This window comes from Phasianus colchicus, chromosome 18 (genome assembly GCF_987193195.1).
Source record: "Phasianus colchicus chromosome 18, bPhaCol1.hap1.1, whole genome shotgun sequence".
Lineage (NCBI taxonomy): Eukaryota > Metazoa > Chordata > Aves > Galliformes > Phasianidae > Phasianus > Phasianus colchicus.
Window position 1 is genome coordinate 10,956,127 of NC_143453.1, and position 17,743 is coordinate 10,973,869.

Sequence of the window (17,743 nt, forward strand, 5' to 3'; positions counted from 1 at the left end):
CAGCCAAAGTAAACCTCTTAGGATGTGATGGCTGACAGCTGCAGTTTAAGATTTGTTTGACAGGGATAAGTAACAGCACCTCAGGAAATTTGAGCAAAAACCAAAGGCAGCAGGAAATGGGCTGCCCCATCCCATCCTGCTGCACGGCTGGCCGTTTGTTCCAAGCACCCTCCAAGCTCACACTGAGTACAGAACAACCCGAGCAGCCAAGTTTGGAGCAGCATGCAACAAAGGGAGCTGGATACTTTTCAGAGCCCTGTCTGTCACCAGAGCTGGCCACGGTTCTCCCTTTCCTCTGTTAAATTCTTAGGCCACTGCATGTCTTGGAAACAGACTTCACCTTCTGCAGCATATGAGGGCTGGTAAACAGATCTGACAGCACCAAAACAGAGCTTAAAACAGGAATAGCTGTCTCATTCTACTTACATTTCTGACAAATGTTGTTTTTCCATATCGTGTTCACGCACATGTCTCAAAAGCTACTTGATCTTTTGTATATTTTTGTTTATTCACAAAGCAAAGCCTCTATATTTAACCACACGTCCCCACCCAGCAGGCACCCTATGGATCTCCCACTGGAATGGGAGCACTCCCAAGTCATCACAGCCTTCCCACACTTGTCACATGTTAGAAAAAGAATAATTCATAAAATAAAGGCCTTGCAGCCTTGTTATCTCCTCCACAGCTCCAGTCCTGCTGGCCCTCCAACTACCACAAAGCTTCAGCAGAAAGCAATAAACAACATTCTATTTCCTAATCTGACAAGTAAGGGCAAATTGACTTGGAGAGTTTAATTACTTCTTATAAAAAATACTAATGCCATCGGTTGCCATGGCAATACATTCTCATTAGATGGGCCAGCTTTGGCAGTACTGGAGAAACAGTCCGTAACTGCTAGCCTTATAATAAAATGCAATTATTAACTATAAATGCTTCTTGCTGTTCAGCACTGCAAACACAGCAGCCAATTCAACACTGGCAGACTGCTCCTGTGCACTGCTACAGAAACGTGCATGCAGGCAGCCCAGCATGCTGTGGTCATGGAGTAGCACAGGTGTGGGTCTGGGACCTGAGCATCTCACCACTGCAACCAGAGAAATCATCATCATTTACTTAAAACAATCAGAGCAAAGAAACAAACAAACCAGGGGCTGTAAATGCTCTGTTGATGGAAGCAGTAAATAAAGCTAACCAACCAGTAAATAGACAGCTTGGAGCTTGGCCAGCTATTGCCACAGGTGATGGCAAGTTCCAGCACTCTGCTCTCCTCAACACAGAACCTTCCCACAGGTGTATTCATGCACAGTATTCTGAATCCTTTGGGGTTACAGGAAAATCCTCAGTTAACACTCAGGTCTTCTACCTGACACACATCTCGTCTATTAAGTGGTCACTCTGAACTCTGGCAGGATGCTGTGTGATAGGCACTGGGCATGTTAATTTAAATTAAATAATCCAGTTTTTCTCCTCAAGACCATTTAGTGGTGAATTGAGCTTCTTGGCCAGACTTCTGCCTCGAGCATTTCCTGAGCCAGATTTATCCATTTATTTACTGGACATCACAACACAAAACATATCAAGCACCCAAAAAAAAGAGTCAAAAATATTCAAATTCCTTCAGTCACAACTTCAGAGTTCAACAATTACAGAGGTAATCATTAACACAGAACTGTGTAATAAAATTCAGACCTTACAAGAGACATTCCAAGCCTCACTCAGGTGAGCAATGAATTTCCTCCAGAAGTTTGTGCTTATGTTACCAGTTTTTCTCCCTTAAGAACAATAGAGGAACTCAGACTGGATCCAGGAAAGCAAGCCCCAGTCTGATGCCACCAGAGGGAAAAAAAAAGCTGATGAGTGGACATGAAATTAGAACATAGTGGGTAGCCCCATAAAATGCATCAGCTATACCAATGCAATGCATGCTTCACCTCTGTCAGCTGCTGTATGTCATGAGAAAAGGACTGCAGTAACAGTGGCAATAAGTCAGTACCGCCAAAGCAACCAATTCATAACAGTGAGGAAACAGACTCTGAATATTTCTGCTTTAATAGAATTTTGCTGCAATGAGCTGCATAATGGAAGACTGAAGCACCACATACATTTCAGGCTCCTCTCTCCTCTGGCTGATTTGCAAGAAACAAATCAGATCTCATCCTTCAGATTGCTGCAAACAGGTCACCAGGCAGTACCTGGGATCTGGGTCAATAACTACCTCCATACAAAACCACAAACAGCATCTCCTCCCCATGATCCAGCAGCCTTCCATCAACCAACACCTCTTCCACAGCACTTGATGTTTGCACAGGATTTGATCATTCACATGCATCACTTCTGTCTGTGGGGAAGCAGCAGCCACAAGAAGCAGCCAGCTCTGTTGAAGCATGAGCAGAAGGGCGAGGGCACAGCCATGTGCACAACATATTCACAACTAACCAGACTGCCCATACTCTAGGGGAAAAAGAAATAAACAACCCACATTTAATTGCATTGACTTTGCTCATGGAGATCATTAGGGCTCCCCTAAAGGAAAAAAAAACCAAAACAAAAAACTTGCAGCTAAGACCAAGGTTTGGCAGGCTGAGCCTTGCTTCTGTTCTGCCAATATATTTCTGAAAAGCTCCAAAGAGAGTCTGTAGGTGAGGAGCTTGCAGCTTGGCTCACAAATGGGCAAGCAGGCAAAACAAACATTTCCAAGTCATCATAGCTCACATCTTTCAGGACTTGGCCAGGGGATCTTAATGGTAAGAAGGAACATGTGCAAGGTATGCAATTCTATCCGCATAAACAGCTTTGAAAGCATCTTAACTACCTAATTAAAAGGAAAATCATAACTGTATCTACAAGAGCTTAGCACAGAAGATATTACTCTGGTTTTTGTCATCCACTGCATAGAAGAAGCCTCTCTGGATTTTGCTTCATATGAAGCCTAGGACGGAGCTTGTCATACTGGCACATGATAGAGAAAACCAAAATAGATATTGGATTGTTCCTTTAATTCAAAGGACAAGCAGATAGTCATGCAATGTTTACCACTGAAGGGCAAACAAGTCAATGTTTTCCCACATGGGCCATTTTCCCAACACTTTACAGCACAAGTCCAGGACTCCAAACACAGGAAGCACAGACAAAGCTCACCCTGTGGGCACAGCCAGCACTTAGAGCCAGCTGTTTCCACTGCCCTGCTTCCAAGGTCTGAACCACCCCCCTTCCACCCCCCCACCATCCCAACAGATGCTATTTACTCCCAAGCAGGAGCAGAGCACAAGATTCAAAATTTCACTGTTAAAACTTAGGAGAAAATAGCAATATTGTTAAAAAAAATAACAGCAATTAAAACAGTGAATAATATTAAGAGAATCCAAACACCCGAACTATAATAATACTTGCCAAATAATATTTGGTAGAACATAGTTTTGCTTTACACTACCACACTTCTGTCCCACCAACAGCCCTACATCAAACTCCAGCAAAACAAACATAGAATACTTAGAAAGGAAAATCTACTTTTTCTTATTGTAACACTGTAATATGATGGAAAGTACAGTGATAATAGTGGGGTAGCAAAGTCTTCAGCTGCAGCAAATCAGGGTAAGCCCAAATGTAGCAACTGTGGAGACAGAAATGAAGGCAAAAAGCTGCTTACCTTTAGAAGACCTCAGGCATATAATGAGCTCCAGCAAGATACCCTCACCTCCACTGCCAACCCTTAAATGAGGTCTGGGAAGGGCTGGATCCTGGCTCCACCCCTTCCAATCATTGAGGTACATTGCCTGCACCTGAGCTCCCCTGAGTTGGCCCTGCCTTCCCACCAGGTGCTCCATCACTGCTTCAAGCTGTGACTCAGCATTTCTGCTACACTTACTTACAAAAAGAAACAAGAAACTCTCATTTTAAATGCTTCCAGAAGAGGGGGAAAAAAGAAAAAAAATCTAGTTTCTGCACACTGATAGAGCTGGGTGGGCCATACAGACCCTATCATCCTCCACCCATCCACCTTCCACTTTACGTTCTACCTTAAAGTTTAAAGGGGGAATCAGAGATATCTAAATTATTTAATTAAAGCCATCTTTGTACACTCCACTTCCAACTTAGGTTTCGTTTCCAGTCTCAGAGAAGGAAAGCAATAACTAATGCAAGTGAATTAGTATTCTACAGCATTATAGCACCTGAAGTGTATTTATAAACAGGAAGATATCATTAAAAAATTAGAAGAGCTCCCAAGCTCAGACGGAGCATGCAATTAGAGTTGATTATGAAACTCTGCCACCATGCTAACCCTACCAGGAGAGACTGCTGAATCAGTACCCAGAGCTCTCTTCCAGTCCTTGGGAAGAAGGGGACAAAGCTGCTGTTCCCTTCCCCCAGGCCTCCAAGGACAGAGCTCAGACTGCAAAGGGTCAGAATTAATTTCATGTGGGCCCACACATCTGTTCTGAGATTTAACCTTTGTCTTCATCTGGTGAAAGGTGCCAGCTAATGAGATCTGCTTCAGGGTTAGGCAGGGGAGCACTGAGGGGTTTATTAATACAGCAGGAACAACTTGGCAGTGAATCCAAGCTGCACTGCTTCCTATTCTCACTTGAAGCGTGGCAGCCACTTTGCAACAGATTTCACTATTTTCTAGGTACTGAGCACTGCCTTCATTTGATGGAAAATTGTGATTAAAAATGATAATATTACCATGTTTGCAAACCATATAGTTTTTTTTTAACATTTTTTGCCATAGAATATTTTTATAGAAAATGACTACTAAGAATTGCAATAGTTGTAAAAAGTCTCTCTAGCTTCAACAAGGGAGAATTTCTTTTTTTTTTTTTTAACTGGTATCACTGAAGTAAAGCTAAGGCTATAAGAGATGCTAGTGTCAGGCATAGTGAAAACTGAGCATACTTGAAGGATAGTGGGTCAAAACCTCTCCTCCAGAAAGAAAGCTTGCAGCAGTCAAAACATCTGGATTGATTATTTTACAGTTCCTTGCTCTACAGCAGTCTCAGTTCACCTTAAAAACCTTTCTGGCATTATTTTTTGCTCCCGTACATGAGCATACTCTGGTTTGGTATCCTCTGATGACAGCCCTGGAAATTTACAGCTCTGAGCAACACTTCTAATGCCCTGACTCAGAAAGGGCCTTCTTGTCAGCACTTTCCTTGGCTTGCAAGGACAAGGTGAGGACAAAGCCCGCTCTTCTGAATCTGTTTCTCCCTCCCACAACTAAATGCAACATTACAGAACAAGCGAGTGGAAACAGTTAAGGAACCAACTGCATTAAGGAAAACACCAAGCACTGATTCAATTTTATAGGGAACTGCCTTTAGATCATTTTTACTAACCATTTTTACCACTGAAAAACAGTACATATACCACGTATACAAAACCACTGCTGATCACTGCACCTCCAGCACATTGGCAAAAACCAACAAAACCCCACGCAGCCTACAGACTTGTTACAGCAGGAACTATCCTCAGCTCAGCAAGCTGAAGTCATTGGTTATTTATACTCTGGCAGTGTAGGTGGATAATTAGTACATAATTTGAGGTTTTCGAGGCATGACAGCCTGTTCTGAGAGCTGCCCCTCATCCTGATCCCATCTCTACCACAGATCTCATGACACTGCTGCACATGAGAGAACTGCGGGCTCTGCCAGCCTTATTAACTGCCTCCCAGCTTGAAAGCACCACAAATGCTTTTTTTTTTTTTTTTTTTTTTTGTGCTCTTTTTTGGGGGAAGAAATTATTATTTTTCCTGAAGTTTGGACTCAACGCTGCCTTGCATCAAAAGCACCTGGAGAACACGGGTGGTACCGCAGGGGGCGAGAGGGACCCAGCACATAAGGCACAAGCAGCCTGCAGAGGCAAACAGACACACCTGTGTGCCAGGAAAGTGAACTAAGTGCAGAAAGTGTCTACAGACAGCTCTAGCACACACACTGCAGGGAAGATGCAGCAAAAAAACAAAGGAGCGCACCCGATTTTTCTGCCTCCTACACCACAGCACTTGAAAACAGCACTGAAGACCTGGGAAGGGCTGCAGTTTCTCAGCCCTTCCAAAGCACACTGTGACAAAGCTAGGGTTTCCTCACGGTACCAGCCAGAAATACAGACTCTGCTCCCACCAGGCTGCACGTGTTTCTCCTCCCATCCCGCCGGAGACGGCTCCTTCCTGCTATCCCTCACTCCCCTTCCAGAAGCTTCTTCAGCAGCTGCACCCGCTCCCCACGAGGTGGCAGCACTGCAAGATGGCGGCCGCCACACACGGCGAGCCCGCCCTCAGGGGATCCCACGCCTCGCTGCTGGCAGCTTACCTTCGGTGGGATGGAGTCAGCACAGTGCCGCCCTGCGTGCTCACAGAACCCCTCCACGGTGAGGGAAGAGCTCTCAATGCTTTTGAGCTACAGAGTGCTCACTGCAAGGCGTGCTCTGGTGCTTCAGCCTGTCGTGCAGCCGAGAGCAATTGGTTGGCAAATGGCGGCAGCCGCAGGGTGTGTGCAGCCACAGCTGCTCCTCACCAGGAGATCAGTGGCTTTCGTGCCTCGTGCATGGAAAGATCACAGCTCTGCGATGCCTGGAAGCTGAGCTCTGCTCCCTTTATCCCTCCATTTCTAAATGCCGGTTAGCTGAACGGCCTCCAGCAAAGAATTAAAACCAGTGGGATAAAATGGAGCATAATTTCTTTTTTGTACACTGACTGGAGAACCTCTCCTGGTGCTGCCCGGTGACAGGGATGCTGCTGGCCATTGCATTACCTGCATCCCTCAATGGATACAGATTTGATGGAGGCATCCATGATGGAACAGGGCTTCCAGAGACCGATCCAAACCTCAATCCAGAGCTACTCCACTGATGAGGAATAGATGTCACCCAAAACTTCCATTACAAAATATTACCTCTCAGCATCTTAATAAATACACTTCCTTCTTACTTTGGACCGATCCCTTATTACATTTCAGGGCTAGCTTGCAGAGGACAGGTTCATTTGCTAATACATGAATCATTATTGCTTTGAGCCTCTGAGCGAGCGTTTTTATGAGCATGTCTCAAAATGTATTTGATTGCTGTTAGAAATCATTTTGGTTCAGAGTCGACAACCAGGCCACGCTAAGCCAATATGCTCTGCCCGGCGCTGTGAAAAGATGCTGTGAGAATTTAATTACTAACTGCCACTTACTGTGCATATGGTGATTTTTTAAATGCACTTTTTTTTTTTTTTTTTTTTTTTTGCCTCCAAGATAGAAACACCAAGTTATTTAATTCCAACTTACTAAGATTTCTGCCTAGCAGTCCCGATAAAATTGTTTCAGATTGCATACCCTACAGAGAACAGCATCCTGCATTTCCCTGTCCATGAGCTACAAAGGGAGTCCTTCATGCTCTCCTGTGTAAGCCTGGGTTCCACAACTGAGAGCTGAGTTACTTCATTGCTTTCATGTAACAAAGATTTTGGCAAAGCTTTTCTGTGTACCTTACCATGGCACAACAAAACATCACTGCAACAGAAGTGAGTTCTGGCTGCAAGATCCTCACCTTGTGGAAGGGAGGGAAGGATGCCAGAGGTGCAGACCATAAAAACATGTTAAAACTAGCTTAAAATCCACTCACTCTTTGCTTTTCTTCTCTTTTTTTCACTTTTATGATGGTGCTGATGCCCTTTTACTGTTTGGTTGCTGTATACTTCTGCTACACAGAAGTTCTATGAGATCTCTGATATATACACATGGAGTAAATCTGAATCTTAGCCTGGAATCAGATTTCACAAGCGCATGAATAAAAGAAGGAGGATTTTTTTGAAAGGTCTCTTAATTAATGGTACATACAGTACAGAATATAGCTTGTGGAAAATTCAGCCCTTGTATGCTTCTTTCTGTAAGACAGAAATCTCAGTGCATGAAGACTTCTCTAAGACAAACTTTCTCCAGTGGACTTAGATACAGGTAAGAAGCTGTAAAAGCTGAATGCTTACAGGGATGGAGAAATGAATCACTTACAAGCCTACATTCTGCTCTGGAGAGCAACTCAGAATGACCTACACCATATAATAAGGTATATTTATACATATATTTCAATCAAAATCTCTTCAGATTCAGATTTACAAAAAAAGTAACTACTAACTTTGGTGATTTGGACCTCAGCTGACCTGGCTGACTTGCATTTTGCTCCCTGGCAACAGACATTCTTCAGAACTCTACCTTTATGGTGTGCAATAGGGGAACATCCAATGTTTGCGTAGCCAAGTCCCCCTCATGCAGCAGGCAGTGGCCAGCCAGGTCAGAACCTCATTCTCCCAAAACCATTCTGAACAAGCCAAACATCTCGCTAATTGCTCATTAGTAGAAAACCATCGCCCTTGCAATGAAAATAGCAGTTTCTTCAGTTCAAACAAATCATTTTGCTTATCAGTTTCCTCCTTCTCACTGATAGGTGGCACCATTTTCTGCACAGAATGCCAACGCTTGAAGCACCTTGTGAATTTCAATAGCTTTTGGCAAATGCTTCACTGCAAGCTTACCAGAGCACCAACCTATGTGTGTTTTGGAGCTCTGTCAATAGATTGGACAGATTTCACTGCAATAAACTGCAAAAGCAGAAAAATCTTTCCTGAATCCTGATTGAAGTCTCTTTATTAAAGCTGAATTATTCGTGTGAAGAAGCCAGGTCCTGGTCACTTGTTGAACTGCTGTGTATTGTGTCATGCTTTCTAGGTTGGGCAGTTCAGCTCAGTCTCCTACGTTTAATATCCACTTCTCCAATTCAAGGAAATTCCAGGATGCACTGTCCTTCCCTCATCCTCTTAGTTCCATAACTCCCAAAGACAAAACTAAATTAAGAACTTTTCCTTGAGTACTTTCTGCCAGTTGGCCTCACCTGAGAAGTCCCACTGGTGCAGCTTCCTTTGGCAGCAAAGTAAGGGCCATATTAGGCTTTTGTTTGGCTTCTCTAAAATAAAACCTTCACACACCAGAATTACTTCTTTTAATCAAAGGGCCTTTTTCCTCAGTGCAAGTCATCTGTATTATTACCCCCTGAAAAAAAGCCTACACATTTACAATAAGGAAATAAGATGATAGAAAAAGGTGAGAACAGTGTTAAGGGAAAGCTAGAGACTGATTAAACAGTGATGACGAGCTTATAATAAGAGAATATGGCCTGTGAAAAAGTTGCACCAAATTTTCATGAAAAGGACTGTTTTGTTTGCTGGCACTGAGACAGGTTTTTGGATTTTTTTTCACAGGTTCTGAACCTTTCTTACGTTCTAGCATAAAAATATATTTGTTTTTTCCTTACCGTTATGGAGAGGAAATCACTTCAGTCCCTCTTGTCTTCTTTAAGTTCCAGCTGACCAGTCAGGGTGCAAAGTCTGCCTGATACAGGTGATGGACTGTATTACTTGATCAACAGATAGACAAAACAAAAAAACTTGCCAAGCAACACGTAAGCTTCTCTCTGCTACTGAGTGCTCAGTTATAGGCACATATATGTGATTCATGCTTGATTTACAACAAATTATTGATTTAAAAAAGATAGAGGAGACACTGCCTTCACAGTGAATAATCTCAGACTTCTGATGACTTCTGTAGTGAAATGTTGTCGTACGCAGAACTGCTGACAAAATATTTTCATGAACCTAATTTTGCTGGCTATTATTCACAGAACACTCTTTTTAATAAGCATATGGTACCTTTTAAAGACAACATTTTTCCTTCCAAGAAATGCTGGATTAGATTTTAATAATAAATTAAGTCCACAGAATACCTTAGCTAGCAACAGAGCAGTGTTTCTATGCACAGTCCTCAGTGTGGATTTATGAAGAAGCGCCCAAGCACAAGAAAGACCAATACTGGAGATAGGTTTGCCAAGGCTAAGCCAGTCAGTTTGTTCGTCAGAGGCTGATTTTGTTGTTGCCCACCTGAAGATTACAGCCAACCTCAGTTCCTATGGATAAAGCAGGGAAGCACTTAACAGCTGCTCTTTGACTTGTGAAGTCACCATCCTCTTAGAAACCAGGAAGGAGAAAGCCTGTTGCACTCAGATCTCACCAAGTTAGTTGAATTGAAAGGAGACGTGCATGACAGTGGGGGACACTGAAGTCAGTCCCCAGCTTGGTGACACAGCCATAGCCCATGGGCGGGCCTTGGGACCAGGTGTGGAAGTCTTTCTCCTGTTTCTAGCAGAATGAAAGGTGTTAGATGCTTTCACAGATGCTCTGCGCTCCTTGATCACAAACTGCAAACATTGTGCATACATGCTAGCAGGGCAGAAGCAGTCTGGCTGAGCTCCAAAGTCAATGTTAAAAACAGTAATGTATGTTTTATACAGCTGAACAGCTCAGGAACCCAATCTGTTCTCACTGTGTTATCACCCAGTCCAATATATGACACAGAGCATGTGCTTACACTTTTATGAAGTTGTTTGCCAGTAATACAAAATAAGTGTGACACTTGATCAGTTCTAAAATATGTTTGAGAAGGGATGACAGGGGTCAAACTAAAAAGAGGTGAGAAGAAGAGTTGGCAGCAATTATTCACAGTTTTTAACTGTAAGAGAACCACAAGGCATCCTCTGGAATGAACTGACAAGTAGATTTAAAAGTAGAGATAGTGACTCACGCAGCAATTGTGCTATTTTTTACAACAGGATGTTTTGATATCGAGAGATATAAGTGGATTAGTTATGTAAAGGCAGTGTTGGTGTGTATAGACTCTAGCTTGGGAATTCTCTGCCTTCTGAAATGACGGGGATATACACGATCATTGTTCTGCATTTTCATTCTTCTAAACATCAGTTATTGACAGTTTTCAGAGATGATGTACTGGACTGCACAGACTGCTGGTAGAAGCATGACAGCATGCACTAGCACTTCATACTCCCCTTCTGCTGCCTTTGGGAAGATGAAAGTGACTTGGGAAGCAGAAAAGAATCAAGTCAATAACAATATTATCAATCACAAACTGACCAGACCTGTAAATTACTGTAGTTCCCAGAACTTCCATTTACTGCAGTAGAGCAATGACATTTTATATCATCTGCAAGTTTAGCCTCTGGATTGATACAGGTCAAACCACAGGGTGTGGGATCTGTCTTTCTGTCCTGTACCAACATAGGCAATTTGGGAACTGTTAATCCTTCAATTTCTTTGGTTACAGGAATGTTCTTTAGAACAGTAATGCATCAATTACAGATTGATGTGCTTGTACAGATTTGAATATTCAAAACATAGCTCCAATACAAAATTGCAAGAGAACACTTCCATCACAAGCTTCCTCTCTGTGTTTCTATAGCTTATTTTTCCCCATGGTTCAATGATTTCAGGAACATTGGTTGTGAGATCAGAATTTTTGAATGGAGATACTTTTCTTTTGTGTTTGAATGCTTCTTGTGCAGAACTTACTGGTGGCAAGGGACTGCATGTGAACACAGCTTGTAATACTGTGTGGATCAGTACCTGCAAGTATAATGTGCACAAGTATGTCTTTGTACCACGACTGCATGACAAACCACGCCTGAGGTCTAGCAGCTACTCAGTCTGTAATGTTATCAGTCTACTTTTGGATGTGCACTTTCAGGGGCCAAGTCTCTGATGAGGGCGTGGTGATGCATCTTCTCTGACATGCACAGAGCTTATCTCAGAGTCTGCAATCTGCTGCACAGTGTGCTGTGCTCATCTCAAACACGACCTGACTGCCTTTCAGAACACATTACATATAAAATGTACATAGACTGTTTGCTTTCCTGGTTTTTCTTTTGGTGTGACAGCTTTGAATTTTAGAATGAGGTGTCCAGATGTGCACTAATAAAAAATGCTCCTGTCAGCAGCAAAATGCATAGTAATTTATTAACTTTTCAAGTGTAAATACAAATTGATTTGATGATGCGCCACATAATGAAAAATTATTTGCAGTCACAGCTTGCCTTTTGGTTGGTGCGTTTTGTTTTTTTTTTTAATTAAACTTATTACAATGAGTTTAAAACTGGGCAATACTTTTTGATGGCCAAGAGAAAACTGCAGCTCTGTGAAATGTAGGAAGTGCTTCTTCATGTCACTGAAGCACAATCGTGATTCAGAAATTCTGTTCTTTGAAATCATGTTGGCATGTATTGCTTCGCTGGGATATTTATGAGTAAATATTTTTGGGCAAAGAAAAAACATTGGTTTTGCTTAGGGTAATCCATGAGGACAATATCTTTAGTTCCATATTACTAATATTTTAAAATAAGTCAATATATTTTGTGAAACCATTCTAATATCAGTTGCAATGTATTGAGAGATCATTGTAAATCTTTTATCTAAGCCTGGTGTACTGCAGAAACAGCTAAAATCTTCAGATGGTATAAGTATTCCAGGTATTTAGAAGGACAAAGTATTTTTAACAGTTGTCAGAGATGGGAGATTGTTAGGAGAGAACCTGAAGCTAATAAATTACATGAGTCTAGAGATGTAAATATTGGTGTGCTTTGTGCCAAATTCACTGGGAATTATTAGCATATCATTGCAGTATTGACTCCTGAGTTCCCTATTTCACTAAGTAAGCAGACTCCACCTCTAGGAGAAAACAGTCGTGCACTGGGGGTTGATGAATATCCGTGTTATCACGTTGGTAATGCATGATACGGATGCTTCAGTAGATTATGGCCAATGAATTGATTTTTCCGTGTACCCAGTGATTGCAGCTGCCACACTAAGTCCACTAATATCACCAGGAAAAAAAAATAAATGTCTGCAAAGTGAGATCTGGCCTCTTGAATTCTTAATGAAGGAATTCAAAACTGTATAAAGTTTGTGGTTCCATCCTGAGAGAACGTAACATCAGGTTTATTTTTGTGACATCCATATTTAGAGATGTGTGAAGACATGATCCTCCCATGGTTTCTATCCATCTTGTTAGCTAGTTCCTCCAATTTGCAAAACCATCTTTTATCTGTAGCATGACCTCAGGACTGACTGTGTCAGTGCTAAGTAGCAGTTAGTCAAAATAGCAGCAGTCAGAAATGGAAGTTCAACAGTCTAAAATAGAACTGTTTTCAATTGAGGGAATTCTGACAGTTGTTCTTCCTCACAAAGGCTTTCACCTAACAAACAAACAAAAAAACAAAACCACAAAACAACCCAGAGGTATTTGAGTCCTACCTGAATACCAATGTGCCAACCTTTCCCTGCACCACAGTTTTTGTTGAAGTTCTTACAGTGGAACACATTTTGTCCCCAAGCAGGCTATGTTGTGCTTTGGTATGGCTGCTAATGAATGGATTCAACTAAATGATGGATATTGAAGGAACGTGTAATTGATCTGAAGAACAGATTAGGACTCATGCTATTCCATTAATGCTTATTAGATGTGGCCTAAGCATTTAAAATTTCAGCTGTCCTGTGTCAGATAGATTACACCCCTTGTCACACAGCACTTGAGGTTTTCATCTACTGAACCTGTTTTTATAAAGGAGCAAGCTGATGAAAAGAGATCTGAACAGTTTCCAAAGGACAAGGAGGGCTTGATGTTCAGACACGTCAAGCTCCAAATCATTAAAGTGAGATAGATGGTTCAACACTTCCAGAGTATCCATGAAGAACTGCCTTAGTTTTTGTATTCTGTCTGTGGAACCAGCTTTTAGCTTTTGGGACGCGGGACACTCCTGAAGAGTTCTCATGCCTCATGGAGGAGTACAACATTTATGTAATTCCAGTGCAATCAAATCCTTCAATAACACCTTTAAAAAACTTTCTTCCTTCTCTCAGCTCCTTTCCACTGGAGGTGACCATGCCTCAGGAACCACTAAGCCGATAAAGCTCGTGAACAAGTCTGGCTGAGGAACAAATGGCTTCACTCCAGCCAAGAACAAATTCAGCTTGAAAGACAGGTTGTAGCTCTCAAAGGAGAGAGTTCTGTAAGGTTTTTTTTTTCCATACAGGACTGAAACTCGTTTTAAAAGGATCTTGACATGCTTACAGAAGTAGTATTTGTCATGCTTGCCTAGGATAGGAGCATTCTCAAACTGGTGCTCCTTGCCTTCTATTCCTCTGTCCCAGGAGATAGTGTTTAATTCCAAACTCTCTTAAACAAAAAAGACATTGAAAACTCCATTCTTATCTGAATTTCCTCTACAAGGCATTAAATACTTTTGAGATTATCTGCACTGCAGGAAACATGACTGAACATTTGAAACAACACGAAGCAGGACTTCGGATTATACTACGGGTGAAATACTGACAAGAGACCCATAGACTTTGGTTAAAACAGATAATACTCAAGCCTTTTTTATTATTGTTATTCCTTTTATGAGAGAATATTTAAGACTCTCTCACATGCAGATTTACCATGTTAATACCACAGTCAAAGCAGTGGTTCAGACAGATAAAGACCAAAGTAAAAAGAACACAACAGACGTATTTCTTAAATATAAGAAATTGTTTCATTAAGTCTTAAAAAAAACACCCTGACAATCACAGAGAAAACCAACCTTACCTTTAAGTTATTTGAATTCTTTTATATTATTCATAAATCTCAGAGCCATTTAACTATCACAGAAATCTGCATTCTTTCTCATACTGAAAGTCTGGTTCTTGCAGGCTTCCAGCAATGTGTGACCTCTGCACTCAAAGCCTGCCAGGACTGACCCTTGGTTAGACCACGTGGCCACATTCTAATGCTTTGCACTGAGCATGGAAAAAGTGCAGCCATGTAATTCCCAGGCCAGCCAACTCATGTTCGTTATGGTGGTGTGATAATGAAAGGTAATAATTTTTGCTTAAAATCTTTGAGAGTAAAAGCACATCCATCTGGTCTTCTCAGCTTCAAAGCTTCTAAACAGCAAATGCAACATTATTTTTCAGGGTAGTAGATTTGGTATTTCTCCTTTTTCCTGTGCAAAGGGTTGAAAAGCTTGCTGCCCTATTGCTAACCAATGATCAAGTCTAGATTGATGATTTGTCAAGAAGAAAACAAAACAACACGTGGCATATTAACTTCTGTTGGGTGCAGTAACTTTATATTCCTACGAGTGAGGTACTGAGAAGTCACGCCATATATACACATAGAACTATTTTCACCTTTGTGCCACCTTCACAGTTAGCTGTATTTAACTGAGAAGACGACACAAGGTGTGAACAGCTTGCCACTTTGCTCCCCCCAGAACTCACCAGGTAAAAGTAACTCTCCATTCTGTCTTCCTGCCTCCCTCAGCCATGCCATAAAACTCTGTTAGAATAAACAAAAGAAGGAATAAAACTTCCGTACGGTTTCCCCCTTTTAAATTGTATCTGAGAGAAGATCAAAAGTCACTTACAAATAGAAGTTCTATACAAAGAATTCAACACCTGCCTTGTAGATGGTAACTGGTTTTTTAAATTGTCTGGTAGATTAACGGAATGAGGTTAAATGCAGGGCAACTGCTCCCAGTCTATATTTAGCCTGAATCTCCCTACCTCTGTTTCAGACCTGCAAGGATTGAGTACTGAGCCCATCCATGATTTTAATGTAATGCTTGATTAATTCAAGATGCTACCTCTCCCTGCACGCTGTTCTAGAGGTCAAGTAACCATAAACACAGAATTTTAACCATTTTTATAATAGAATCTCAGCCATAATTATTCTTTTGTATATATTCATGCATAACCTGGTGCATGTGACATAAATAAAGATCAGCTATTAGCCACCAAAAAAATAATAATAATAAAAAAAATCCACATATTGTACACACAATTGCAAAAATAAAATGGGGCAAAATAGGGCAATGTGCTCTCTGGATGCCAACCAAGAGTTGACAACAACTGATGGAATTTGCATGTTAAAAGTAAATATTTTATTACATACCATGCCCTTGAAAAATTAACTTTGTTTCCAATTTATTTTGTTCAGCATGCCTTGAAATAGGAACGGCAAAAGCTCTTCAAGAAACAGATCACCAAGATTTATGGTACTGCAGTGTCTGCAATTACCTATTTTCCTAGCTCAGTAAAACAAAACAAAACCTTTTTTAAAAGTACTATAAAATATTAAACAACAAAGTTAAGATGCTGTCTCTGTCATTCAGTATGACTGAATTTACTGCAGTGAAAAGCCATCGCCGTGGACCTGCACCCAAAGCCTGCTGACCTTGGCAGTGGTCATCAGCTCTGATCGCCTCTTGGGCAAGGCTCTGCCATTGCTCTGGCTGCCCTTGCACAGACACTGCATGAGCCATTGGATACGTTATTAATGCAGGTTCACAAATATGCTGTCACCAGGTCAACTACAGTAAAATATCTATATTTCAGAGTAACATTTCTTATATAAGCTGCCTAGTTCTCTCCTGCTCGAACTACTTCTCGTAGCATTAGGTTTGTGTTTGTTTTCAAATACTGAAAAGCCTTTGTTGGTTTGTTCAGGAAATTTGTCTAGACAGTGCTCACAAAGCATGTTTGCTCACATTTGACATTTTCACAAGATGGGCAACAAAATGGAAGCCTCAAATTGCTGAATTCCACAGTTGGCAACTAAGTCACCTTACTGACAGAAGTAATGAGCATCCAGTGTTCCCCGCCTCTGGCTTCCAGGCGGTCGCTGGAACAACACCAAGTGTACCTGCAGGCACAGCCCTGCAGGATGGGAGCCTTGAACCTGTACTTGGGGCTTGAAGGCCAGCAAAGGCCTCTCCATATCCACTCGCCTACTAGGACATTTACTGCCTCTAAAGAGTTAAATATGCAAGTGCTATATTGTGACTCTTTTACAGTCAAGAAATGTAAAATGTGGCAATACAATGGAACATGGTTATTTTACCTATTCAACGTTTATCTGTGTCTATGGAAGAGGTCTCTAAAATGCTGCCTTTTAGCAGCTTAAAGGTTGAGAACCACCTGTAAACATATGCAGAATAGTCTCTTTCTAGAGATAGAGACTCCTAAACAATCAACCTTGAAATTTATCATATATTGTATTATGTTTTCCAGTGTATTTACAGGTCTTCGTTTTAGTACAATGAGCCAGACATGCTGAAAAGGTAGGATTTTTCCAGTCCTCTTGTATACGAAGTACAATAAAAAAGGCACATGATTATTCACCATAGGATTTGTGCACCAGTCAATAACTTAAAGCTAAAAAGCTACCCATCGGAGAACTCTCTTTGTGAGGCAGTATTGGGATCTCTCAACTCATAGAAACATCTGTCTATTAATTCTCCTAGGAGAGCTTAGGAACACACTTTCCTGTGTCTTCTGATCTTTCCAAGACTTCCAAATAAACAGAAAACTCTTCTTAAGCTTCCCAGGTTGTCTACTGTAGCAAGAAATAGTCAAAGAGAGCATGTAAGTATTTGCTTTTTTTTTCTTCCTCTTTTTTTTTCCTCCATTGATTGCTCAACTATGGAGATTAGATCCAAGTCCTGTTCAAACTATTTTGCTTTAGGACAAATGCCTTGCAAGATATGGCACACTGAGCAATGGACAATGGCAGGAGAAGCAGCCTCTCAGCCCCAGCAATCAATGTCGGCCGTGTTTTATCCAGTTTCTAATCATCCATTTTTGACCCGAGCACCTTTGTACAACTAATCTGAGCCCAAAATTTGCATCCTTTGACATTTCCACTTCTAGACAACGGCCAGTGTCTCTGCTGATGATTGGACCATTCTGAAAGAAAGAAAAGAAGTGTTAGAAGAAGGAACAAGAAAATGTCAGAAAGACTTGGGGAAAAAAGTGCTAGATCTGTAAATTTCTAGAAAGCACTCTGAAAAGCCCGGAACTTTCTCTATAGTTCAAGTGATAAAAAGTTTAAAG

General features: G+C 41.4%; 1 protein-coding gene and 1 long non-coding RNA gene across 11 annotated transcripts in view; one reads left to right on the plus strand and one right to left on the minus strand.

Annotated features, from left to right (window-relative positions):
- The window catches only part of GALNT9 (polypeptide N-acetylgalactosaminyltransferase 9), a 439,027-nt gene that overhangs the window by 75,468 nt on the left and 345,816 nt on the right, over window positions 1-17,743 (minus strand). For all 10 annotated transcript variants that reach the window (XM_090120751.1, XM_090120750.1, XM_031592751.2 and 7 more), the window contains one exon: window positions 9,283-17,596. In XM_090120751.1, coding sequence (XP_089976877.1) covers window positions 17,450-17,596 — 147 coding nt within the window. In that variant the 3' untranslated portion in view covers window positions 9,283-17,449. The remainder of the gene's footprint in view (window positions 1-9,282; window positions 17,597-17,743) is intronic.
- Window positions 6,287-8,755, plus strand: LOC149915547 (uncharacterized). Its single transcript, XR_016458679.1, has 3 exons — window positions 6,287-6,363; window positions 7,873-7,931; window positions 8,419-8,755. It is a non-coding gene; the product is annotated as an uncharacterized LOC149915547 (long non-coding RNA).